The following is a 25,052-nucleotide window of genomic DNA, read 5'->3' on the forward strand; positions in this document are numbered from 1 at the left end:
AGCTGGTGGCAAGCCTGGGGCACTTCCTGCTGCTCTGGTCTGGGTGGCCCTTCCTCTGGGCCTGGGCAGGAGGTGAATTTGGGGAATAGAGAAAAAAAGGGCGAAGGACTGCAGGATCAAAGCCTCCAGAATCCCCAGCCAGAGCAGCTCAGACATCAAAGACAGACTGCCAGAAGGAAGCTGGCTCTGGGGAAGATTTATTTGCTCTGCAGCTCTGCCATGTGAGATGCCAGGTCACAGGTGGAGCCCTCCCACGGCCTGCATCCGCCCAGGGGGCAAGGCAGCCTGATGCCAGCTGGCCAGAGAAGAGAGGGCGACGGCAGCCAGTGATGCTGGCCTGGGGTGGGGTGTGAGCCGGTGCTTCCTGCCACAGGGCCCTCACACGATGCCATCGAAGCCCTGCAGACCACACTTCTTGCCCGCCACCTGGCAGCCAAAGCTCAGTGCCTCCTGCATGCTCTTCCCTGGAGGGAGGGATGAACAGCCAGATCAGCCTGGTGTTCCGGGCAGGGGCGGGCCCCAGCCCCGGGCCTCCTGCTGGGGTACTCACCCTGGGACAGGCTGAAGATGACGGACGCGTTGAAGGTGTCTCCGGCCCCCAGAGTGTCCACCACCTGGGGCGGTGGGAAAGCGTCGGAGTGGAGCAGCCGTCCATCAGGGCCCAGGGCATCGGCACCCTCCTCAGCCCAGGCACAGACCAGCGTAGCCCTGTGACACCCTCCACTCAGCTGGGTGTTAGCCCAGCCCTGGCCCCCAGCCTCATTATCCCTCCCCGGGGCAGACCCTGGGGGCCAGGCTCCCTCACTCCCCGTACCCGGGCCGCTGCCTGGCTTCCGCTAGCTCACCCCTTCCTCACGCGACCGTACAGGCCCCTCAGGGCCTCCTCCGCTGACTGGAACCCAAAGTGCTTGGCCACATCTTTGCTGACAAACACCTGTGGGCAGTGGGAGAGAGGCTGCCAGTCACCTGGGCTCTACCCCAGCTGCCCCTCACGACCAGCAACCTGCTCCTGCACCGTGGCCACCGACACCCCCGAGTAGCACCTCGCTGTCCCTCAGGAACAGGTTTTCATACTTGCTCAGGATATGCTAGGAAACAGCCATGTAAATTGTGACACAAAAGCCCCGGCCTATTCTACGGTCAACGAATTTCCTCACAATTGAAAACCCAGAGTGAGTCTTGAGGTCATCTTGGGGCGCAATCTACAACTGGCAGGTAAAACCATGGCTTTCAGGAGGGTTTTGTTCTGTTTGGCTTTCCGCATACAGCTATGCCCTCTAGGTCTGATTTCTTCATCTTTAAAACAAAGGAATAGGGGTTCTAGAGATTCCTTAACACCAGCTACATATTAGAATCACTAGGGTGTTTTGTTAAAAAATACTTCAGCCCAGGCTTCACCTCTACCAACCAAATTTAAAAAAAAAATGAGGGTGGAGCTCAGGCATCCACATCATTTAACGTGCAGCCAAGGCTGAGGCCCAACGAGCTTCCACTGTGATGCCAGGATTATCATCCCGATTCCATTTACATTCCAAACTTACCACGGGCAAGTCCCCTTCCCATCCTCCCTCACCCCCTAGTGGCTCCCACCCCAGAACTGGAGGGCACCTCGGAGAGCTGCCCCATCCTGTCATCTGACAGAGGAAAAGACAGGAGGCCCAGGGAGGAGAGGCTTCCACGCAGGCTGGCCCTGAGGCTGGCTGTCTTGGCCTTGACCAAGCTCTCTGGCTGCCTTCACACCTATGCGCCCACTGGGGTGGAGAAATTCTACTCCTTGGCCACTGTTGAGGCCTGCACCAGAGCCCTAAGCTAGAGGTCTGCCACTTTGCTTTGCCCCCACCTGCCAACATCACCAAGCCGCAAACTGCCATCCTAAGTGTGACAGGCAGGACAAGGGGACACTCGGACTCCCTTTAAGGACCAAATGAAGCTGGATGTGGCAAGTGGGGGGCCGTGGGGGATGCTTACCACGTCTCCGTAGCCTAACAGCTGGTACAGCTCCTCTCGCGGCTTCTCCACCTCCACAGACACCTGGATCTTCTGCTCCGGAGGCTGCCTGGCGTTGTGCTGTTCTATCCGCTGCAGCATCTTCACCTGCTCCGATGCATTCCGGCCCTGGGGCAGAGCAGGGCAGGGCAGGCAACTCAGGACCAGCTGGGCGCTGGTCTCATTCTGCCTCATTCATCCTTCCCTGCTGGAACCATGGGTGAGGGGGGAGAGGGGCCAGGAAGGCTGGGCCGGAACCCCATCCTAAGCCTCAAAATTCTAGTGCTATTCTGGACCTTGGAGACCTTATTGACCAGCCCTCCCACTTCAGATGAGAAGACGAAGGAATAAAAGAGAGACTTTCCTAAGGACCTACAATAAATTAAATGACAGGGCTAGGATTAGAACTCAGGACTTCTCAAGGTTTCCTCCCACCTAGACTCCAAAACTTCTCTTGGAATGAAGATTCTAGTTCCCTTTATTTGGGCGCTGGGTCAGGCCCTCTCATTCCTGCCTCCCCAGAGGTAACGGGTCAGGCCTCCCACAGCCAGGCTCCTGCCAGAGGCCAAGTCCAGAGGAGGTGGGGCAGCCTGTAACACAGAAAGCACCAGACTTTGCCTAGAGCCAGCATCCTGCTTCTGGCACCTACATCCTGCTGTGTGACCTTGAGTAAATCACCCAGTCTTTCTGGGCCTTAGTTTCCACCTGAAAACATAAAGGAGGATGGAGAGGGGGTGAGGGGGGTTGGATTCATTGATCTCTAAGGTACTTCATGGTTCAAAGAAACCAAGAAGGAGGCAGAACATGTGGAGGGGCTGGCAGGTTGAGGCCCTCAAAACACAGGTAGGGCAGGGCTTGCCTCAATGTGGATCCACTTGAACCGGGTCAGGTCAACCTTCTCAAAGTCTTTAGCAGACACATCTGGTAGGTTCCTGAGTCGCAGGACAGAAAGGACAGAGAAGGGTCATGGTGAGGTCAGCCAGGGCCAGGATCTCTAACTGGCTGCTAGGGCCCCTATGCCTGGCGCTGCCTGCAGCATGGCAGGAAGCTGAATCTATAGCACATGCTTCTGAGGCTTAGCTCCAGGACAGACCCTGTCTCAGGCTAAACTCGAGACCACTCCTTGCCCTACTCAGCTCCATCCAGACAGGGGGCTGGAGGCAGTTTCCTAGGGTGCCCCTTCCTGTGTTTGAGGCTGTGATATTATCTAAGGGCAAACTCAACCACCACATATGTCAAGCAAGGGACCAGTTCTGCGTGCCTTGGAGACCATATCTCCCAAAATGCTTTCAGCGCACCAGGGACTACAATTCCCAGAATTCCTCTTGCCAGCAGCACACACAGCTACCACCATGCAGTGCCCCGGGAAACTACAAAGGCCACGCCGTTCTGCCTGGAGCTCAGGTCTGGGCCCTCTCACTTCAGGCACCCCAGCGGTGACAGCAGCGCTGTCCTGAGTTTGACAGCTCCATGTTATGACCCTGAGATCAAGGTTGGTGCTTGAGGATGGGTTTATTTTTGGCTGACTTAGGTGTGGAGACCTGGGAAGGGTCCGCCTTGACCTTCCTTGGCCAGAGACCTACACACAGCCAGTGTCCTCCCCTCCATGTTCTGTGCCAAATCCTCCTCCGATTTAACTAGCTGGGTGACTGTGGCCTTTCTGAGGTGCTTCCCCTTTGGTAAAGGGGACCGAACCCCTAGCCTCGCAGGCCTGCTGCAGCTGGAGATAATGTGTGTGGATATGCCTGGACCGAGGCCAGTGGGCAATAAACATTTCTCCTTGGAGCTCCTCTCCCTCCCTTCCCGTGAATACCCATGTTGTGTCCCTGATCAAAGATGCTACAGATTGTTGCTTAATGGGCAGATGACTAGGGTTGCCCAATGGGAAGATCGTGTCTAGCATGTATGCCTACCCACTCATTCACTGGGACACAAAGAGCCCAGGGCCACTGGTTATAAATCTTGTTCTAGGATGACTGCCCCTCCCGCAGGTCCAGTGGTCATGCTGGGCAGCAGGGACAGTCAGAACCCCAGGGCAGTTGGGCTTGGGCCATCTCTGCCCTAACAGAGTACTTGGCACACATTAGGTTCTCAGTAAACTAAACCTCTGAGATTTTTCAGGAGGGAATCTGGGAGAGATGAGAAGGGGTCTCTCCCTGGAAGCTTGGGACCCTAAAGGGATTCCCCTGCCCTGCCCCAGGTTAGCAACACATCAGACGGCCCTGTTCTGCTGAGCCAGTGTTCCCCTTCCCTCCTTCAGCAATGGCTGTGAGTGGTGTGTGGCATTTGGTCTGGCTTCATTATGCTGGGACCTTTGGGGTTGCTCATCTCTTTCGAACACCCAAACCTCAGCTCCTGGTGCCATGCTGCAGGCTGGCAACTCTGGGGCTGACCCTGGAAACCCCAGTGGGCCCCCTTCAGGGCTCATGATGGTTTGAATCACATCTCCCATCCCTCTGTCCTCAGAACAATTTCCCCGTACTCACATCCAGGCTGCTGATTGGCTGATTATGGAGGAATCACATCATAAATTACAGTTTGCACAGGCCTGCCCGCCCATCCTTGGTGTTGACCAAGGCCAAGTCGCCAGGCAGAGCAAAGCCCATCCCTTCCCACCCCACTTCTCCCCTAATTGAGAACAATTCCGAAATCACTGAACAGTTTGGCATAGGGACAATTTCTGGTACAAAGAGAGAGGCCACAGAGGACGGGCAAGTGGGCTGCCCACGTGGCAAGTGAGCAGGCTAATTGGTGGGCTGTGGCAGGGCAGGCCAGGGGGCCTTACGTGTCGTAGAGCACAATGGTACGGGAGCCATTGGAGCTGTTGACGATGCAGCAAGAGCACGGGGCTTCCCCGCTACTCTGCCAGGCCACCTGAGACACGTCCACGCCCCGCTGCCTGAAGTCAGCCACCAGGAAGCTTGGGGTGGAGCCCGAGCCAAGGGAAGGGCAAGGAGACACAGATTAGAGGCTACCAGGGGCCTGGGCCTCCCGCGGGGTGGGGAGCGGTGCCGGAGCACGCGGGCCTTGGAGAGAAGGGTCCTGCTCTGGGAGCTGAGTGATGGCAATGGCGGCGGCAGCTGGCAAGGCGCAGACAGATGTACAAACCTGTAGGCATGTAGGATGGTGCGGCTACCACTGGCCTCGCTGCTGATGACTGTGGAAATGGGGACGGAGCCCGTGGTCTGAAAGACCGTGTAGCGTAGGTCCACGGAATAGCGGCGAAGGTCGTCCAGGACAAAACTGCCAGGGCGGAGTAACCCGGGGAGGCGCAGTTCGACGGGGGTTTGGGGACTGGAGGGTAGGTGGCAGGGCCACCAGGGACCCTGGGGTGCAAGCAGAGGGGCTGGGATGGGACGGGGAGTCACTGTCACAGGCTGTGTGGAGGCAGGAGAGGCAGGAGAGCATGGCTGGAGCTTAGTGAGAAAAACCCTAAGGGACATTCTTTTAGGTCCTGACTGAAGCAAACTCCAACCCTGACCCTGTCCTTCGGTCTGACTCAAGCTGGAAAGGATTTGCTCACGTTCATAAAGCTAGATGGGGTAGACTTGGGACCTAGAACATGCACCCTGTTTGAACCAAGCAGGTGAGGGCACTGTGGCCCGCATCATGCAAGGCCCAGGCAGTATTAATAATTACCAAGGTGACACTTTGTCCCCCAGGTGCCCTCTGCTTGCTCATCCCCATGGTACTCCTCTCTCTGAAGTCCTTCCAGTCCTAACATGATTCCTCTCCTTCTACACCTGCCTCCACGATGCCCAGCCAGGAAGTGGTGCTGCCTCGGTGGGCCGGCTCACTGCCCTCTCCTTCCACAGTGGCAAGCCCTCTCAGTGCCTGAGGCCCCTCAGTATAGACTGGGTCCAGGACTCTTGCTCAGAATCCTCTCCACTCAGAGTGAGCCGGGGGGTGGCCCCTCAGGAAGACTGTACCACCAGAACAAGGAGGGCATCCCACCCCTCCCAGCTCTTTGGAAACGCAGTGTCCTGTCACCAGGAGCTGGCAGCTATACCCAGCAGCCCAGCCACCATCCTGGCCTTTCTCACTATGGCCGAACCCCACTTTTGGCAACACCAAGGCTGGACAATACAGATCTGTATAGAGGTACCACGTCGGGGCATCATTCCTTGCCTTACGTCTCAAGGATCCTTTAAATAGTAGCTTTCTCACAGCATGGAGAATATGATTTGGTTTTTGCCAAATAACTTTTTGCACCCACAGTGCCAGGCACATGGTAGGTGCTCATTCAGTGTTTGTTGAACACATGGGGAGAATTTGGAATGGCCCAGCTATCAGCATGATTGCCACACAAAGGTGGGTCCACCACCCCAAAGCAAGAGGCACGGTCTTGCTCTAGCTGGGAGGGAAGGCAGCTGCTGAAGAGGGCTGACAAGTGAGCAGCTGTTGGCTCCGGGTCCCTCTGTCTCCCATCACAGGGCAGGCTCTCACCCCATTATTTGCCCCGTGCCAGTTCATAAGGAAGGGAATCTGGCTGCGGCTTGGGGCTGGGCTCTGGCAGCAGCCCCTCTCAAACCAGGGTTCAAAGGGCTGTGCTTTACAGGCCAGCAACCTGGCAGCCTGCCCCTGTGCCCACAGTGGGCAAAGTGGGCCTCACCGCCCTGATAAGCGCTTGCTGAGTTGGCAGTGCCAGGGGTCAAAGGGCTCTTGGGTCCCTGCAGCAGCCAACATAGAGGAAGTGTGTGGGCCACTACAGGCTGCAGCCTCCTAGCCGATGAGCTGGGAGGCATGGGTCTGGGCCCAGCTTTAGCACGTGGCATCCGGGTGTCCTTGGGCAGGGAGCTCTCGCTGCTTCAGTGAACAACGGGGACACAATCACTGGCCCTGCTCCCTCAGCCGGGAAAGAAACTGCAGGCCTGGACCCTGGGACCGTGGATGCAGGACATCCCCGAGAGAGGGCAGGTACAGCATGTCCCTAACTGCCTTCTGCCACAAGCACAGGCAGGATTAGGGACTTGAGAAGGGCAAAGTCACATCCACCGCAGAGAGTCTGTTGGAAACAAGGAAGGAGAAGGTGGGAAGCCGAAGCAGGCTCCAGGGACTGGCCAAGGAAACAGGCTGTGAAAATGAAACCTTTAACAGGAGCAGCATTAACAACTGAGCAGCAGATAAGCCATACCAGGGAGGGTCTGGGATGCTGGTACTCCACTCCCCACGCCCCACCCATTTCTGGTGGCCGCAAACCGTTTCTCAGAGACCGCCCACCCAGGGCCAAGGCTTCCTTCTTCTCCCCCCACCCTGTGGGCCACCCTCCCCTGCTCCCTCCACTTACTCGGCAACGTGGCCCGGGGCCAGCGAGCCCATGAAGGCACAGGGGGCTCCAAGCAGGGAGAGGACAGTGCAGGAGTTGGATGCGTTGCCTCCACGCTGCCATCTCTGGGACAAGCACCTGCAAAACACAAGGAGGGTCCCTGCAAATCCAGCAGGCTGGGGCTGGGATAAGCAGGGCTGAGCCCTGAGTAGGGCCCACAGGATGTAAAAGCCAGGCGATTCCCCTCAGAAAGCATCCAGGCCAGCCTTAGGCTCAGCAAAGGGAAGAGGCTCAGCTATTCCCCAACCCAGGCTAAATTCAAGCTCACAGTGATTAATTTCTATCTTGCACCTATTCTTAGGACATCAGGAAAGCACTCACTCGGGCCCATCACAATCTGAGGGTCCCACTGACTCTGGGTTACTTCCTCCTTTGTTACAGTGTCCCCGCACCAAGCCTCCTCCTTGAGACCTGCCTCTTCCCAAAAGTGGCAAATCTCCTGCTGCTCCTGTCTTAAGAGAGACCACTTCAGTAATAACTCAGATTAAAATAATTAAGACAGGAAGCAAACCCGGACATTGTGATCATTTAAGAAGGTTGTGTGTGGTAACTTTTATGATGACAAAAGTTAAAAAGATTACTGAGTGAAGACCAGTTTTTCTCCATCTTTGTTCGTTTCTCCTTTTTTTTCAGCTTTATTGAGATGTAATTGACATATAACATTCTGAAAGCCGAAGGTGTACAACGTGATGATTATGATATACATATATTTTGTGAAGTGATTACTACAATAAGGTTAGTTAACACATCCATCACAGTGCATAGTTACCTTTTTTTTTTCCTTTTTTTTTTTCTCCATCTTTACTGAAAATCTAATAAAAGGAAACTAAGTCAAGATACACCTGAAGGGCTTCATTGTCATCATCAACAACAAAAATGATAACTCATGCATACATAGTCAAAGCACTTGAATGGTTTCTCATTTGTGCTCCAATAATACTGTGAGGTAACAGTACAGGCTATTATTTCTATTCTTCCGGTTCCAAAAAGGATAATAATAACTGTGGCAGCTTACGATAAGGGGAACAAGTACCGAAGAACTACTAATTAAGAGAAATAAATGGGGCTTCCCTGGTGGTGCAGTGGTTGAGAGTCTGCCTGCCAATGCAGGGGTCACGGGTTCGAGCCCTGGTCGGGGAAGATCCCACGTGCCGCGGAGCAACTGGGCCCGTGAGCCACAGCTGCTGAGCCTGCGCGTCTGGAGCCTGTGCCCCGCAATGGGAGGGGCCGCGATAGTGAGAGGCCCGCGCACCGCGATGAAGAGTGGCCCTCGCTTGCCACAACTAGAGAAAGCCCTCGCACGAAACGAAGACCCAACACAGCTAAAAATAAATAAATAAATAAATAAATAAATAAATAAAGTAGCTATTAAAAAAAAAAAAAAAAACACACCCTGTGTTACAATCCTGTTAAAAATTAAAAAAAAAAAAAAAAAAGAGAAATAAATGAAGTAGCATTTTTAGGCTAGGGTATATTTGTACACAAAGCTTAACCTTGAAGTTCCCTTCAGCCTTGGGAAAAGGGGACCATGATCTCATTAGAAAGAAGGATACTAATCTGCAAAGGGTCAGACATTTCTCAAGCTATGAGCTTTAGAGAAATTTTCATGCAGAGAAGAGAGGAGAAGCCTGGAGGGACTGGACTTGCTCAAGGTCACAACAACAGTTAATGACAAAGGTGATACCAGAACCCAGGTTTCCTGACCCCAAACCACTGCAAGTGCTCTGTATTTCTGAATGGAAAGTAGTTGGGTCCCAGCTTGATGAGGCTTCAGAGAAAGGGTATACAGTTTTACTCTGTGGAAACCCTTCAAAGTTATATTGACACGCAACTTTCTGTGCAGAAATGCTCTGCTGAGCATGAAGATGCTTTCCAGAAGGTCCTTCTCAGCCAGGACTCTCGGAGGGAGGGCCATTCCTCAGGGGTCTGGCCGAGTTCCAGGGGGCAGCGCCTGAGAGTCCTCGGCTGCCTATGGAGAGAGCCTGGGAAAGGTGGGGCTCAGATGCTGGGAAGGACTGTGTCCCCACTCAGGTTTGCCCATCGGAGAGGCACAACAGAGTCCAGGAGCTGGGCTGGGTGGGATGGGAGCACAGGAGAGAGGCCCTGTGGACAAGCAAACTGCTCCACAGAGGAGCAGAGCCATGGGTCTGGGGGAGGGGGGAGATACTCCCTGAAGCACAGGGAGCACGGAGGGTCTCTTCAGAGAGGCACCTCGCTTAGTGCCCACCTTCGGAACCAGCTCCCGTCAGGGTGGAACTAGCAGGCTCTTGTCCTAGCCTCCCAACATGAGTAAGCCCAAAGGCACTGGGACTCAGCTCTAGCAGAACAAGTCGTCTGGGTCCTCTGGAGGTCCTCCACAGTTCTTGGAGAAACTGTAGCCCCAGAATCTGCACTGTTCTCCGGAAAGTAAACTTGACTCCTCACTGGGCACCAAGTCCTGGGGCTGGCTTGACCTTGGTAGGTGGGCTAGGTCCACACAGCAGCATACCCTTGTGCCTCCCCCCCACTGTCCCTGCACCTTTTGCCAGGGGCTGTCACCTCTGGCAAACAAAGCAGCCCAAAGCAAAGGGTCAACTCCATGAGGTGGGCAGCAGCAAAGGAACAGGGAGCACCAGAGAGGGCGGAGGGCTGGGGCACTAGCATCAGGACGCTTGAGTTGTGACTACTGCTCTGCCACTCATCAACCACGTGGCCCCTTACAGAAAGTGTCTAATTTCTCCAAATCCTTAGCTTCCTCATCTCTAAAGAGAGGATGTGACTGATCCTTACATGCTTCCCATGGGCTGCTGTGAGGAAACTATGTAACAATGCCTGTGACAGTGCTGTGTGGACCCAGGGTTCTCCCCTCAGTGAGCGTCCTGGCTGTGGTTGCTGTAGTGTCTTTCCCGAGTTCAATCTTGAACTCGCCTTTTATCCAGTTCTTGGCTGAGACAAGTGAGGGCCAAGAAGCAGTTCTTGTCCGTATTCTGAGCACCAGACTGCACCAAGAGACAGCCACGGATTCCACCACACAGAACTGTCTTGGGATTACAGTGTAAGGGTGATCAAGAGTAAATATGGGAACCAACAAATGACTTTTCAACTTCTACCAGACAACCAAGAAGGGTCTCTTCCACTATGTTGTTCACTGAGTATTGTAAAAAGGACTTCTGGTAAACTTCTGGAATTCGGCACCAGGGAAAAGTCTGTGTGGCTCATGAACCAGCTCTACCCATAACTCACAGCATCTCCAAATTTGCCTGCCGTGCCAGCAAGCCCTGAGCTACAGTGAAGCTCAAACACCATGGTTTTGAAAGTTCTTGAACAGTCTAACTGCACATACTTCTTATTGTAAGCTACCTCAAAAAATTTTTTTAAAAGACACATATGAGATACATATGTGGTAAATAAATTAGAAGTAAATGCTGGTGATAGGCAAGTGCACAGTTCTTGTTAAAAAGAAAAAAACTGGTTCTGCACCTTCCTAGCTGTGTGCCCGTGGATAAATAACTGCGTCTCTCAGGGTCTTTACTTGCTTAGCCTACTCGGTAAAATGGGGATAATGATGTCTGACACGGTCCCAGGGTTGAAATGGGAACTGGAGAACACAATGCTATCCAAAGCCTGGATCTTACTACTAAAGGCCTCAATTCTTTCCCCAGGTCCCGGGCAGAGGGCAGGGGGCACCAGCTCCCAAGGCGACCTCAAGGCCTCGCTGCGGGGGCCCCCTCCCGCTCATTAGCCGTGTAGTCTTGGCCGCCTGGCACAACGCGGGGCTGCAGCGGCCCCTAGGGTCTCCGAGGGGCCCGGGCGCCCCTACCTGCTGTCCGTGTCCTCCTCCGGGTATTTGTCCATCACACTGATGATGTCCAGCGCCACTAGTCCCACGCACAGAATCTGTTTCTCTTCCATAATGCTGCTCCCGGAGCTTTCTGCCCGCTCGGCTGACGGGGTTCCTCCCGGGCTCTGCCTCTTATCCCGGAGTATCGTGTCCCAGCTCCCAGAGTCTGCCCTGGCTCCTCCTCCGCGTCCCGAGCTCCTCCTCCAAGGAGCCTCCTGCAGCGGCGAGGGGTGCAGTGGGGTGCAGTGGACGCAGCCGGGCTCTTGCTCCCCACGCGCATCGACCCCGGCGGGCCTGGGAATGCAGACCCCGCGGTTTTGGTCCCCGGCCTTCCCTTAGCAGGTTGCGTGGCCCAGGAGATGGCTACGCCTTCAAATTCTCGCCCTCAGTTTCCTCACTTGTCAGACGGACTCCGAGCTAATACAAATCTCTCTAAAGCGCAGCTAGGCAACCTCATGAATGCCAAGAGAAAGCGCAGCAGAAAGGCATCCCTTGTCCCGCCTTCTCCTGCACCCGCGGATCCCTCTCCAGACCCTAGGCCCGCGGGGTTGAATCTGGCCTCGCAGCTGCGGCCCGGTCCCCGGCATCCAGAGCCGCGGCTCGCGCCGTCCCTACTGCCCCGCCCCGCCCCGCCCCGCCCCGCCCCCGAGGCCCAGCCAATCCCAGCTCGAGGCCTCGCCTCCGCTGCTGAGCAGCTGGGGCACTCAAGATGAACGGCGGACGTCACGTGACGGGAGACACCGCCCAGCGGCGCCGCTGTCTCGGCTCCCAGCGCCCTCTGGCGGACGCCGGCGGAAAAGGCGCGACCAGTAATGGGGCCCGGCTAGGGCTCCAAGCCCCGGACGCACTTCTCGCCCGCGCGTCCAGTGCAAGTGCAGGCAGAGCTACCCCCGCCAGAGCGGAGGGCGCGAGCGGGGTCCGGAACCTGGGGCTCCCTCACCCCGTCCCCTGTATACTCCTGTCTACCCCTGAACACATAGTAGAGCAGACAGCTTGTTTAGTTTAGTTTTTTTTTTTTTTTAGAAAAACCAAGTGTCTTTATTCCTGAATAGTTTAGTATGGCGGTGGGGGCCGGAGCCCCCTCGAGAGAGTCCCGGAGCCCAGGGATTCGGCCTAGAGGCCAGTTGGGGGAGCAAAGTGTGCGAGGATTAGCCCCTCCGCAGTCCGAGTCTTGCAGGGACGGCGATCAGGCCAAAAGTCTGGACGAGGGGACCCCAGAGTCCCAGACCCGGTGCACTCCGACCTTGGGAAGGACGCTGCTCTGGGCGCCTGCGCTGCTGCGGCGGGTACAGAGACGGCGACTTGCCCCGAGTCGGGGCCCCGTCCCAGGCGAGACGCCCCGGAGCCCACCCCCCAGCTGGCTGTTTGGACGGCGTAGACACTTCGGGCCACTGGGGCCCGGCTCCCTGTCTACGCCTGTTCTAGCTCCAGGTCCCCGTAGAGCAGGGCTCCGCTGAAGATGGTGAGCGGTTCCTCCGAGTGCGCCAGCTGCCCCATGACCAGGTCGATGCAGACCGTGTCCCCGGCCTGCAGCGGCAGGATGAGGCTGAAGACGCCTAGGGCGCCCGGGCTGGGCTGGCTCTCGGCCACCGGCTTATTCTCCAGGCCCTCAGGCTCGTAGCCACCGGAGTCTATGCGGGCCACGCCCAGGTTGGAGCGGGACAGCACGGCCTCCACTTTCTCGTGCCGGTGCCCAGTCAGCACCGCGCTCAGCAAGTAGCGTCCGGCTAGTGGCGCCGTGAACACGCCTGGGGACAACAGTGGCAATCAGGAGGGAGACAGGTGGCAGGGGCCGGGAAGGTGTCCGGGAGCCCTTGCAGAACTCCTGGACTACATGCGGAGGGACCCTCTGGGTCTTTTCACCTCTCTTTTACTAGAATGTGAGCTCCACGGATGGCAGGGAAACCAGTGTTTTGTTCATTTCCGCATCCCCAGCACTTAAAACAGTGCCTGGGCAAGAACAGGCCCCCCCATAAAGAGCTGTGGAATGATAGGCTTTTCCCCTCCCCACCTCACCCCTCAGTCCAAGCTGTGGTGAGAATGAATAAATGAAGGAGAGAATAGGGGTCTCCACAAACCAGAGAATGAAAAGACTCAGCTTGTCTGAAACTGCAAGAATGGGTACGTATCACTGCACAGCCTCCCCCGTTCCCCCCAGTGCCCGGCTGCCCACTCCCAGGCTTACCAGTCTCTGGGTCATAGTAGCCCCCATCGTTGAGCAGGACCCTGTCAAAGGGCACTGTGCCTGGTTCAGACCGGGGCAAACTCAGGGCAGCTGAAAAGGCCACCCGGGGCACAGAGGCTGCTGGTGCCCCCTCTGCTCCTGGGTGGGGTGGGGAGGGTGTCAGAGTGGACGCTCAGTGCAGGGCTGCCCAGCCCCCTTCCCCTCCTGGCTCTCTACCCCCAGGGCTGCCTGAGGCCTTCCGTCCTCCAAATCCTAGTTCAGTTCCCCGCCCTCCAGCACTGAATGAGAGGAACTTACCCTGTTCACCTTGGGGACCTGTGGGAAGAAAAAAGGGAGCAGTGAGAAGTAGGGCAGCTCTCGCTAAGTCACTCAGCAAACATCTGCTTTCCCACTGTGCCAGGTGCTATGCAGACTCCAAAACAGAACTGGGCGTATCAAGAAAAGGAGGAAGAGATAGGGTCCATTCTGTTCAACCTTATAGGCTCAGCCATCGTCTTCAACACAGCAGTGAGGCCACCACAGCCAACTGGCCAACACAGTGACTATCCTAGCTCCTAGTCACTGTCAGCCATGTGGGAGCCCCAGTTCCTTGCCCCTTTCCCCCCTTCTCTGTCCGGTTCAGAGTGGAATGTCAAGCCCGGGGTTGGGGTTGGAGTAGCCCTGGCTGCAGCAAGGATCTCAGCCCACATACCTGGTGGTCCGATGGGCCCCTTTTGTCCATCCTTGCCTGGAGGTCCTGGAGGTCCGGCAGGGCCTGGGGGTCCCTGTACCCCAGGAGGCCCTGGTGGCCCAGCCTCACCTGCAGGACCTACAGTGACGAAACTAAGTTGAAGGAGAGCCATAAAAAGGAGTTTCCAAAGGACAGGGAAGGTGGTGGATCCAGGGGCAGGGTGTTGGGGCCCCTCGCTGCCCATGCTGGGTACCTAGCCGGCAGAGCAGCACCCCTCCTCCACCCACAGGCCTGTCTGAGCCGTCAGGGGAGGACGGGGAGCTGGGACCTTGGATCATCTCTTGTGGACAAACCAGGCCCTGGGACAGAGGTGGGTCTGCAATTCATGCTGGGCAGGGCAAGGAGAACGTGGACGAGGTTAAGGCTGGGCTGTCGCAGGGTCAGGGGAGGAGAAAGAAAGGACTTGAAAGGAGTCCCCCCACCCCGTGCCTCCTCTTGCCCCCTCACCGGTGAGGTCCTTTAGACTGAGTTGGTGAAGCCGGTCCTCCAGGAGCAGCAGGGAGCTGTTAAGGGCGCCGAGCCGCCTGCCCAGGCCGGCCTGCCCCCCTAGCAGCTTCTCCAGCAGGGCTGCCTGTGTCTGGCTGGTGCTGTTGGTTTCCCGTAGCCCGACCCAGAGCCCAGCCACGTGTCTGGAGAGGCCTTCGCGCAGGCCCTGCAGTCCCCCGGCCACCGTGTCCAACCGCTCACAGACTCCCTCCAGGCGGCCCAATCGCCCCTCTAGGCTGGGGCACTGGCCGGCCTGTGCCTGTCCCTCTTCCAGGCCTCGGAAGCGCTCCTCACTCTCTGTAGCATGCTCTGTGGCCTCCTGCTGCAGCCTGTTAATCTCAGAGATGATACGGTCCTTGGTGGCTCCCAGGTCAGCCAGATCAGCACCCTGGCCCTCCACTGTGGTCTGGAGCTCATGCAGTGAGTCATTGAGGGAGCTGAAGGTGAGAATAACCTCGGAGAGCTCTCCCTGCAGGGCCTGGAGGGCTGAGCCTGAGCTGCCCCCGAACACACTGAAGCCATCCAGAGGCCCACGGCTCGGTCCCCCAACACCTGGGCCGGCCCCAGGGCCCCGCGGGGGTAACAGGGGGCAGGAGCAGCGCTCCACACCATCTCGAAGACGGCCCAGCTCCTCCTGGACACCACCGCAGGTGCCACAGCCCTCATCCCCACGGGCCTGCAGCAGCCCCTCCAGTTGGCCCAGCCGTGCAGCTGTGAGATTCAGCTGCAGTGTGAACTCTGCAGCCGCCTCATCCAGCGCATCGACACGACCCTGGAGCTGGCCCACGACCCCTTGCAGTCCCTCCAGCGCGGCCTGCTGGGCCTCGCCAGCTGCTCCCAGCTTGTGCAGGCCTGAGCCCACCAGCTGCAGCTGCCCCTCGCTGTCCAGCACCCTGCGCTCCAAGGCACTGAGGATCTCGCTGACCTGGGAGCCCTGCTCTCCCTGGGCCCCAGAGCAGAGCTGCCCACATGCCTGCACAGCCCCTGCCACCTGCTCTTCCAGCAGAGCCAGCCGCCCCCCCAGCTCCCCGCTCACATTGGCCAGCAGCCCCTCCAGCTTCTCTTGTTGGCCCCGGGCAGCAGGCAGCCAGTGGCCCAGCCCCCCGGGATGCCCCCGCCAGCCCTCCTCCTGCTCCTCCAAGGGGCCCAGGGTGGAATTGAATCGGTCCTCCAGGCGAGAGAGGCGGGACGCTAAGCTGGTATAGCCTGGGGGGTGGCCCCCTTGCCCAGCTGCTACTCCCAGGTTGGCACCCCGCCGCCCGCTCAGGACTGTCACCGAGCCAGCCACTACATCCAGCCTCCGCTCCAGTTCGGCCAGTCGCCGGCCCAGCTCTGGAGGGCAGCATTCCTGAGGGGGCCAGCGGCCCAGGGCCTGCCCAGCGAGCTGCCGCTGCCGCTCCTCCACGGAGGCCAGTAGCTTCTCCAGCGCGCGCAGCCGCTCCCTGTCCTCCTGCTGCTGCCGGCGGAAGCCATCCAGCCCCGCCAGGCACACGGAGCAGGACTCCTGCAGCCGCTGCTCCAGCTCCCGCAGCAGCTCCTCGCTGTGGCCGGGAGGGGCCGGGCTTGGGCCCAGAGCCCTGCTGCCACCGCTGCCACCACCACCGCTGTGATGGGTGTTGAGATGGCCCAGCTCCTCGTCGTGGGTGGAGACGCGGTTGTCCAGGAGCTGCAGCTGCTGCTGGATCTCGTTGAGGGTTTCGTGCACACCGGGGCGGGCAGCTGCATCTGCGGGCTGCTGCCTCCCATTAAAGGCTGTCTCCACAGCTCTCTGGACGTCTTCCGTGAGGCGCCCACTCAGTCCCTGCAGGACACCCCGGAGGCCCTGCAGCTCCTTTGTCAGGCTCTGCACCTGCTCCTCCAGCTGCTGCACCTTCTGTGACTCCCCAGGTCCTGGCAGAGAGGGGAAGGCATGAGGTCGAGGGGCTAGGCCTCAGAGCTCAGTGCCTACCTCCTAGGTCCTGCTCTCCCCAGCTCCAACAAGAGGGCAGAGGTCCCAGCTGATTCGGCCATTCCTTAGCTGCGTGACTTGGGCAAGAAAAGATGGTAGGAAACTCCATTCACTGAATGCCTTTAAGCCACATGTGTACCATGGCTCCTTCCCCCATCCAACAACTCCACTGTGAAAATACCATTAGTTCTTCCCATTTCACAGACTGGGAAACAGAGGACCAGAGAGGTTAGTTAATTAACTGGGCCATGGATTACAAGTTTAATAAGTGGCAGAGCCAAGTTTCAAACCCAGGTCATCCATCAGACCACCAAGGCCAGGTCCTTTCCACCTTCCAGAATGCCTCTTAACTTTATGGAAACTGTTTCCACATCTGAAAAAACGGAATGATACTATGTCACCCCCTCAGGGTGAGTGAAATGCGAACGTAGGGTAGGAACCTCTCCATAGCACTACAGGGACAAACAGGGCTCCGAGGCAAGCTGCGGGGGATCTGGCTGGATGGTGGGAGAGTCAGCCAGAAGTTCCTGTTTCCATAATTACAGCACAGCTATCTCCCTGGCAGGCAAACACAGCACATCTGCAGTGCCGGGCAACGGGGACTGCTGCATTCTGGGACCTGCAGTCTCCAGAGGCCACCGAGGGCCCTGGGACCTGTAGTTGGCTGCAGTGCATGCTAGGACTTGTAGTCTCATCTGTCTATCCCCTTGGACCAAGCTTCTCCAAGGAATTCCCCCTTCCTCCGCAGCTGTTCCCAACTAGGAAGTATCTTGGCCACACGTGGGCGTGAACGAGCACATTCTCTTTTTCTGTCTTCCTTCTCTCTGGGTCTCCACTCAATCTCTCTTCTCTGTGTCACACACACACACACACACACACACACACACGGACACGGACATATTCTCTCTCTCTCTCTCTCTCTCTCTCTCTCTCTCTCGCTCTCTCTCTCACTCACTCTCACATGTGGGAAGGGATCTCATTAACTCCCTTCTGTCCCCTCTAGGGACCTGGAGCAGGGGTTCCCCGCAGCAGCCTGGCCCACGCCTCCCCCAGCACCGTCTCGCCCTCCTCTCCCCAGCAGCTCCCGTACTCACCTTCCCCGCCCAGTCCACTCAGGTGGCTGCCCGCACTGGAGCCCGAGAGGTTGGGGCGGGCGGGCCGGGGCCGGGGGCGCGGCGTGGTGGGTGCAGGACCCAGCGCCGGGGCAGGGCCCTCGGCACAGTCATCGCCCCCGTACCCCTGGCAGCACCTCCACTCCATATCCGTTACTGTTTTGTAGGCCACACGGTAGCGAGGGCGGAGGAAGCTGCGGTACCTGGGAGAGGCAGAGGGAGGCCTCTTGACTCCTCCCTGTCCTGTAGTGATCCTGGCCCCTGTCCTCAGAGATGGGCGGCCGCTGGTGGACTAGGCCTGTCCCTCAGGCTGGGTCCCCCTTACTGACCAGCATGTGGCCTTGCTCAGTTGACAGTTTTCAGCTTGTTGGCCAAGGGCCAAATCCCTATTCTTCCTCCCCTTGTCCTGTGCTGGAACTTTGAACTCCTCTCCTTGACTGTGACCCAGCCCGGAAAAGGCATTCCAGGGGCTGGCAGGGTGGTCCAGGTAAGTTTGCCCTCAGTATTCCACCAGCCAAATTGCTGCCTCAGCATCTCCTCAGCTGGCTCTGACCGAAGCCCCCGGTCCTGCCCCTTGCTACCTGCTTGGTACAAATGCCCCCAGTTGGCCGCCCTAGCCCAGCCCCAACCAAGTGCACATCCCCTGGTGGGGGGGGTGGTGCTCACATGATGCTGTGGGAACACTGGGGCTGGCCCCAGCCACAGGGCTGGTAGTCAGGCTTGATGAAGGTCTCCACTCCATCCTCAAGGACACAGCTCACTGTCCGGGTCACCACATAGGCACACCAGTTCCTGCAGATACAACCCCACGTGGGCCCAAGAGCCAGAGACACATGCCCCCAAGGACGGCCCAGGGGCCACCAGAGGGGCTGAGGGAGGGTCAAAAGATGAAGGGCCCCTGGGGACCGGTAGGAGCCAGGGCTTTGGCAGGGGCAGCTCCCCCCCCCCGCCTTCCTGTGCAGCAGGAGTCAATAAAGACTTTTCAAGATGGGGACAGGAGGTGTAGATGCAAAACCACAACCATGAGATGTTGATCCTTGTGGCTGGGGTCACCTGGGGAGCCTCTGAATCCACGCATTCATTCGTGTCGCTTCTGTCTCAACCCCCAGCTTGGCGTGGCCTGTGTGAACCGACTGGCCGGGTCCCCTGGAGATCCCCTGGATGCTGGCTTCCACCCACCACTCAGGGGAGACGACGGGGCAGGCAGGGGTCCAGCTCAGGGTTAAGGAGAGAATAAGCCATTGATGAGCCCTGCCCGCCTTGGGGCTCGAAGTTCTACACTCTTGGCCCCATTCACGCCAGCCTCTGGTCCATGTCGGCTGGAGAGCCACAATGAGCAGAGGAGTGGCGTCAGAAGCGTGGCTTACTGGATGGGGCTGAGGGAGCCCTAGAAAGGAATGAAAGGTTTGCCGAGAATCCCAGGCTGGTATGCAGCTGGCGGCTGGCAGGAAGGCCTGGCTGGTGCCGCTCAGGGTAGTTTCCCTGGGCACCTAACGTGGAAACGGATCTCCCTGAGGTTGGGGGGGACCTATCTATTCAGGGGGCCTTGGAAGTGCCCTGAAGGAAGGCGGGCGGGTAAAGAGCCACCTGATGGATGAGTTTCCTCTTCCCCCTTCCCTGCCCTAGGTGGGGACAGCCCAGAAGAGCGGACCCAAGGCAGGGGCCAGGATACGCACCTTCTCACCCACCCCCCCACCTACCTCCAGCCTCGGGCTGGGCCCCAGACTCTTACCTGTGGCGGCTGGCAGGCCGGGGGGCACTCTGGGCCTGGGGTCCCCCAGGGCTGAGGGCCCCGCCACTCCCAGTGTAGAGGCTGTAACCGCGAGGAGGGTAGCTAGCTGCCCCCACGGCTGTGGTCAGCAGGCAGCAGAGGTAGCAGCTCCAGAGGGTTCCGGGGGCCATGGCGGGGGCGCTCCGTGGTGGCCCTCAGAGGCACATCCTGGCCTGACCACTGGCGCCTCTGCCTGGAGCGGGGGATGCCGCTGCTCCGAGGGACAGCAGGTCCTGTCCCCAGCTTCCTGCCGGCAGCCCCCAGCCACACGCCTCCTCCTTGGCCGCCTGGCCTGACCGCTCTCCCCCTCCTCTTTCCTCCTCAGGCTCCTATCTGTCTCTCCCTCCGTTCCTTCCGCTCTCCTCTTCTCCACTTCTGAGGGGGGTTTGTTCTCTGTGCCCCCCGGTCTCCTGTGCCTGGTCCCTGGCCCTCTCAGATGCTGCTTCCTGGGCCTCCACCCCCTCGCCCCAGCTGGCCCTCCTCTGGTCTCCCTATCGCTTTTCCCCAATGACTGGATCCTGAGGGTGACAGGGCTTTGCCCCTGTGGCTGCTCAGAGGCGCAAGAGTGGCTTCGGGGCGGGCCCTGGCCTCCCGCCTCTCTCTCTCCCTCACTCCCCTCCCTTCCCCCCTGTCTGGCTGGCGGTCCAGCCTCCCCCTTCCTCCCCCCACCTCTCCAACCATCGTGCGCCACATCTGCTTCTTGTTAACTCCGGGAAAGAGAGAAAAAAAAAGGAAAAACAGAGAAATGTGGAGTTGCCGCCGGGCTTGGGGCCAGCCTCTCAGACGGGCCACATGGAGCGGAGCTGGGGCCAGAGCTGGGGTGGAGGCCCAGGGCTGGTCGCTTAGACAGGGAACGGGAGCTGGAGCCACAGCTCTCCTGGGGCCAGGGCAGGCCTACCCTGGGACAGAAGACCTGAGAGAGGAGCCCAGAGGGGAGAGGTGGAGAGGAGAGCTGTAAAAGGAAGGAAGAACTCGCAGGGCTCAGCAGGACAGTCACTCACCATCTAGTCCAGCTGCCTCCTTTCATAGATGTGAAAATTGAGGCCCAGAGTGGGAAAGTAACTTGTCCAAGGTAACACAGCAAGTCAAGAGCAGGGCACAGATTAGAATATAAATAGTACCCAGGTCAGTGGCTTGGGAGGAAAAAGGAGGAGAGGAGCGAGGGCTACTGGGCCAGGGAGGAAAAGGAGAAGGACTCCACTGAGGCAGGCAAGAAATTCAGAGAAGCCAGAAGAAGAAAGGAATCTGGAAATGGGGAGTAGCCTTCTGTCAAGCATGGAGAGGACATGGGCAAGAGGAGAAAGACTTTCATTCTCAAAAGGCCAAGTGAACATAGGTCTCAGACTTGTCTTGGAGAAGGTCAGCCTGAGTCGGGGAGGGGAGGGAAGGAGGGAGGTGAGTTGCGCCCTATCTATTTAGCCTGAAGGAAGTCACTCCCTAGAGTGGAGCCAAGTCTGATAGCCTCTGAGGCAGGTAAGGAAGTTGACTCAACCACCAGCCTGCCCGGTAGGCTCTGTCAGAATCTGTCGGCCGGCCCCCCTCACCATCTGGCCCCCAGCGTTGTGTTCTGTACAGGTCTCCCTGCGTGGTGGGCCGCTTGGGAGAGCGAGGCAGCAGTACTAGACAGAAAGGAGGCGAGAGCCCGGTGTGTGGGCGCTGCGGAGGTGCCTGGGTAGCAAAGGCACGTGTAGAACTCAGTAAGGAGCAGCTGGTCCTGCTGGGGAACAGGGCACAAGCTCCTGACAGAGAACAAACACAGGGCAGGACAGACAGAAGGCCAGACGGATGCTGTGCTCCCGGTAAGAGGAGGGGAAAGATAGCTGGCTGCTGCGGGGAGTCAGAGAAGAGCTGTTGGAAGAAAGAGAATCTGATAAATGTGGGGTGGGGGGGAGTGAAGAACAGAGACAAGGCGGGGGAAGAGATTTCAGGTTGGTGAAAGCGGTCTGTCTCAGTTTCCTCATCTGTAACATGGGAATAATCATAGTACCCTCCTTCCTAGTTTCGTGTGGATTAAGTTAATCCATGTGAAGCATTTAGAGTAGTGTCTGGCATGTGGTAAATGTTAGCTCTTCTTTGTGTCAGAAAGTCAGAGAGGTCGATTGTGGAAAAATCAGGGAGAGGTTCAGATGACTGGTTAACAGCTTGGGTTACAAGTTTTTGAGTAGGGGGTCGATATACATGCAGAAAGAAGATATTCTTGGCAAGAGCAATGGGCAGGGTGTTAGGGCACAAGGATGCTGGTTCCAGCTCCTCCTCTAAATAGTGTTATCACTTTGAGCAAACCCCCTGACTCCACCGGAGGTCTGCTATCTTTCTGTCATCTCAGGTCCCTTCCAAATTCTACATTGCAAAGTGATGCAGACTTGGAAGAGAAGGCTGTGACTGCTTGGTGACTGCCTGGGTAATGACGGACCAGATGAAGGGGGACACCACAGAAGCTTCCAGGGTTTGAGCCAGGATGAGTAAATCGAGAAGGGGAGCAGGTTTGAAGGAAAGAAAGATGACCTTCGTTTGGGCATCCTGAGTTTAAGATGAGAATAACACATCTCAATGGAAATAAACTTCCAAACAAGATGGTTAGCAGTGTGGGTCTTGATTCTGGGAACCATTTGCAGGGCAATAGTTGGAAACTATAAGAATGGATGCCACCAAATCTTCAATGTGAATCTGAGTGATCTGCCTCTGAGGTCCTATGGCCCAGAATATGATCCTGATGACTGGGAGAAATGTTGGTGAAAAGACAGGATGGTGAAAGTAAACACGGGAACCAACAGAAATGGAAATTTGTGGCTGTTCCTTAGAGGTGAGGGGATCGGCACCTAGGGAGACGTGAAGGAATTGGTCCTGGAAGGTCCTGATTTCAAAGTCGCTGTCAGTGGAAGGCAGCAGCCTAGGCCCTGGCCCTGGCCCTGGCAGGAAGCTAACTCACTTCCCCTCCAGGTGGCCCTGGCTGCTGCTGTGGGTTTGCTTTCTCTGCTCTTTCCCGTCTTCTCCGTTCAGGAGCTTCTGGCAACTTGAAAAGTCATCCCAGCCATCTTGTGACTACCCAGTTGTCACCCGTTCCTTTGCCTGCCCCCTTAAGTTACAAAATCTGTTGTATTTTAAGTGTGTCAAGTCAAAAATGTTGCCTTTGAAATATAATGGCAGTAGGTTGCATTTCATTTAGTCCTGTAATTAGGAGCCAAGACCTAGGGCCTGACATGAATGTTTAGAGATCTCAAAGAAATCAGTGGGTTCACTGGGGAGGCCTGAGGTGTTGGGCGAGCAGGCTGCAGTGGAGACTAAGGTTAGAGGGAATGCAGTGGTGGCGGTGGTATTGATAGGCAGCCACAAACTTCCTAAGAGACTGGAAGAGAATTCCTGAGACCAAAAAAGGCTAAGAGTCCCTGGGGCACTAGGACAAGATCTATTTTATAATCTCTCCAAGACAGATTTCCATGGGTCTAGTGCCAATGGGAAATCTTGGCTATACCAGGCAACTAACTCATTCAGTCAACCATCACTGACTGAGCAATGAGCTCCTGTGCCTGGGGCCAGAGAGATAGGGACCCCAGCAGAAAGGAGCATTTTATGCCTACCACCCTCTGTCAGAAGACTGAATAGTGGGAGGAAAAAGGGGGGAATAATATCAACCGGGCCTTGGGTCATGCCAACCCAGATGGGAATCCCAGCTTGTGGGGACTCTTGAGCAAAAGTCCACTCCTGCACAAATGCACACATTTTCTTTTTCCTTCCAACCCTTCCCACAGGTACAATACTTTAGGAGCCAACCTCCCTGGACGCAGGGCCCAGTGCCCCTTTTCCAGGTCTTGTTGCTTTTTCACTCCTGAGCCTAATCCTGACTATGTCTTCTGCTTGAAATTGTCCCACTGATCACAGAGATTAAGCTCCACACGTTTCCCCCCCCCCCCGCCCCACGTGCCCCCTAATCCTCTCTCTCCTACTTCCCCCGGGATAAGGCTTCACCTATCTCACTTCCCACATACTTTTCCACCCAAGCTTTTTTCAGGAGTTGTTAGCTCTTAGCTGAGTCTAGTTTAGTCCTGGAGACCATTTTTAACTTGTTTAAAATGTTCCTCCAGGCACTAGGCCAAATGACCCATTCAAGGCTGATAAAGACTCGCTGACCTAGGCACAGGATGTTCTGGGAGGTGAAGGACATTTCTGGATGGTTCTAAAACAAATCCTTTTCCGCTTGTCCCTGACCCTAGGACAACCTATTGAGTCCACAGTCTGACACAGAGTATGCAACAGAGGAAGGAGGATCAGGTGACACTGTCTCTAACCATTTGTAGAACCTTGGTCAAGTCAATTACCTTCTGGGCCTCAGTTTCCTTCTTCATAAAATGACCTTGAAGGCCCCCTTCAGCTCTGAGAGTCTAGTTTACTTTGCACCCGGGTCAGCTGGTTTCTGGACAGCCTTGGAAAGCTGAAGCACTTCCAAGGCCTTCTCTTATGTCATCTAGTCTAGAAAGTCTACTTTCCAGGATCTAGTTGTGTTTCAACAGATCTGAAAGTTTGGTTGCACTTGGATCTGCTTCAAATTTCCAGGAGATGCAAAGCATAATGTGTGTAATCCTTTAAGACCTAGACCCTCATTCTCCCAGAGTAGAGCTGGGGACAGACTGCTCACTGAGGGGACACATGAGCGAGTACACGGCTGGGATTTCACCGTTATGTGGAGGCAACATGGGCTTGGGATTCTAAACAGAAAACTTCTGGGAAATACTGGGTGGGGGCTGGGTGATGAGAGGGGAGGCCAGGGAACTACAGACTGCTAAAGGCTGAGACCAAGCTTAGGAGTCATTGGGCTGGTGCATGGAGGACAAACTGCTGATGGTCCCAGGCTAGGGAAGCCCACTCAGGGCTAGTGCACCCTTAGCTCACCGTGCACACAGGCAGCGAGTCGGTCCCCTTACCCAGCTGTTCCAGCCCCATAGAAGCTCCTGTAGTTTTCTTTGGCTCAGAGAAGCAGAGGCGTCCCCTGAGCCCTGGCCCCCCTCTACCGCAAAGCAACTGGCTTCCATTACCCCTGACAGCTCCAGAGAAACAGCCCAGCCCCTGGCCCCAGCCTGGCTCAGTGCCGTTCCCTTTTATGGTGAAGCTGAGGGAAAGCAAGGAGGTGGGGGGAAGTAGGTTTTGGCTGGGCAGAGGGTTGTAGAGCCCCAGGCTGCCTCTCCCCTCACCAGAGACCCTCGGCCATCTACCCACAGTCATCTTTTCTTTTTTCTCCTCGGTGGCCCACTCTGCTTATTACCCACAGGACCCCTCTTGCTGGTCCCAGCCCTTCCTCCTTTCCCCCCTCCCTCACATCCGGGGGGGTGATTTCCCACTTGGCTGAAGTCCCACGGTTTGGGTTTTGATTCCGGGAGGGTCCGCCCTATTTCCGACGCCCACCTCTGAGAGTGGGATGGAGGGAGGGAGTCCGGAAGGGAGGCACTGGTCAGATCACAGGCAGGATCGTTCTATTTGGCGGATATGGGGCAGAAAGGCTGGCGCCGAGGAGAGTTAGCCGGCCGCCCCAGCCCTGTCCTCATTCTGCACCGCCTCTCACCCCTCTCCCCTCCGCCCGGACCAGGGAGGGGACCCTGAGGGCAGGGCGCAAAGGAAGCACCTGGCCGGGCCAGGAAGCGAAAAGTGGGCAGCAGCATGGGGGCCCGCGACCGACAGGGGTGCCGGAGTCTAGGG

At 57.1% G+C, this 25,052-nt stretch overlaps 2 protein-coding genes across 5 annotated transcripts; both read right to left on the reverse strand.

Moving 5' to 3' along the window:
• Positions 1–181: 181 nt before the first annotated feature.
• On the reverse strand, positions 182–11,742 carry KHK (ketohexokinase). Of its 4 annotated transcripts, XM_082426332.1 has the most exons (9): positions 11,112–11,742; positions 7,274–7,390; positions 5,095–5,229; positions 4,772–4,906; positions 2,846–2,918; positions 1,969–2,115; positions 846–934; positions 551–708; positions 182–464 (listed from the first exon to the last, which is right to left on the reverse strand). In XM_082426332.1, exons 1-9 carry the CDS (start codon positions 11,201–11,203, stop codon positions 379–381), a joined length of 1,032 nt encoding a protein of 343 aa, XP_082282458.1. In that variant the 5' UTR covers positions 11,204–11,742; the 3' UTR covers positions 182–378. The 4 variants fall into 4 exon arrangements, with proteins under 4 accessions (XP_082282458.1, XP_082282456.1, XP_082282455.1 ...); XM_082426330.1 differs by lacking the exon at positions 5,095–5,229; XM_082426329.1 differs by lacking the exon at positions 4,772–4,906.
• Positions 11,743–12,125: 383 nt separating this feature from the next.
• EMILIN1 (elastin microfibril interfacer 1) lies at positions 12,126–19,974 on the reverse strand. The gene is made up of 8 exons (XM_082426734.1): positions 19,326–19,974; positions 18,260–18,385; positions 17,576–17,796; positions 14,495–16,423; positions 14,009–14,125; positions 13,615–13,632; positions 13,318–13,455; positions 12,126–12,880 (listed from the first exon to the last, which is right to left on the reverse strand). Exons 1-8 carry the CDS (start codon positions 19,493–19,495, stop codon positions 12,543–12,545), a joined length of 3,057 nt encoding a protein of 1,018 aa, XP_082282860.1. The 5' UTR covers positions 19,496–19,974; the 3' UTR covers positions 12,126–12,542.
• Positions 19,975–25,052: the final 5,078 nt, after the last annotated feature.

Source organism: Balaenoptera physalus (genome assembly GCF_965194825.1).
Source record: "Balaenoptera physalus genome assembly, chromosome: 15".
NCBI lineage: Eukaryota > Metazoa > Chordata > Mammalia > Artiodactyla > Balaenopteridae > Balaenoptera > Balaenoptera physalus.

Coding starts and splice junctions, on each gene's coding strand:
- EMILIN1 (XM_082426734.1), bottom strand. CDS start 19,495: ATGGCCCCCGGAACCCTCTGGAGCTGCTACCTCTGCTGCCTGCTGACC. Junction 18,386..19,325: donor CGGCCTGCCAGCCGCCACAG/GTAAGAGTCTGG, acceptor TTGTATCTGCAG/GAACTGGTGTGCCTATGTGG. Junction 12,881..13,317: donor CTACTATGACCCAGAGACTG/GTAAGCCTGGGA, acceptor TGTTGTCCCCAG/GCGTGTTCACGGCGCCACTA.
- KHK (XM_082426332.1), bottom strand. CDS start 11,203: ATGGAAGAGAAACAGATTCTGTGCGTGGGACTAGTGGCGCTGGACATC. Junction 5,230..7,273: donor GCCCCGGGCCACGTTGCCGA/GTAAGTGGAGGG, acceptor CCGCCCTGGCAG/TTTTGTCCTGGACGACCTTC. Junction 465..550: donor CATCTTCAGCCTGTCCCAGG/GTGAGTACCCCA, acceptor CCCTCCCTCCAG/GGAAGAGCATGCAGGAGGCA.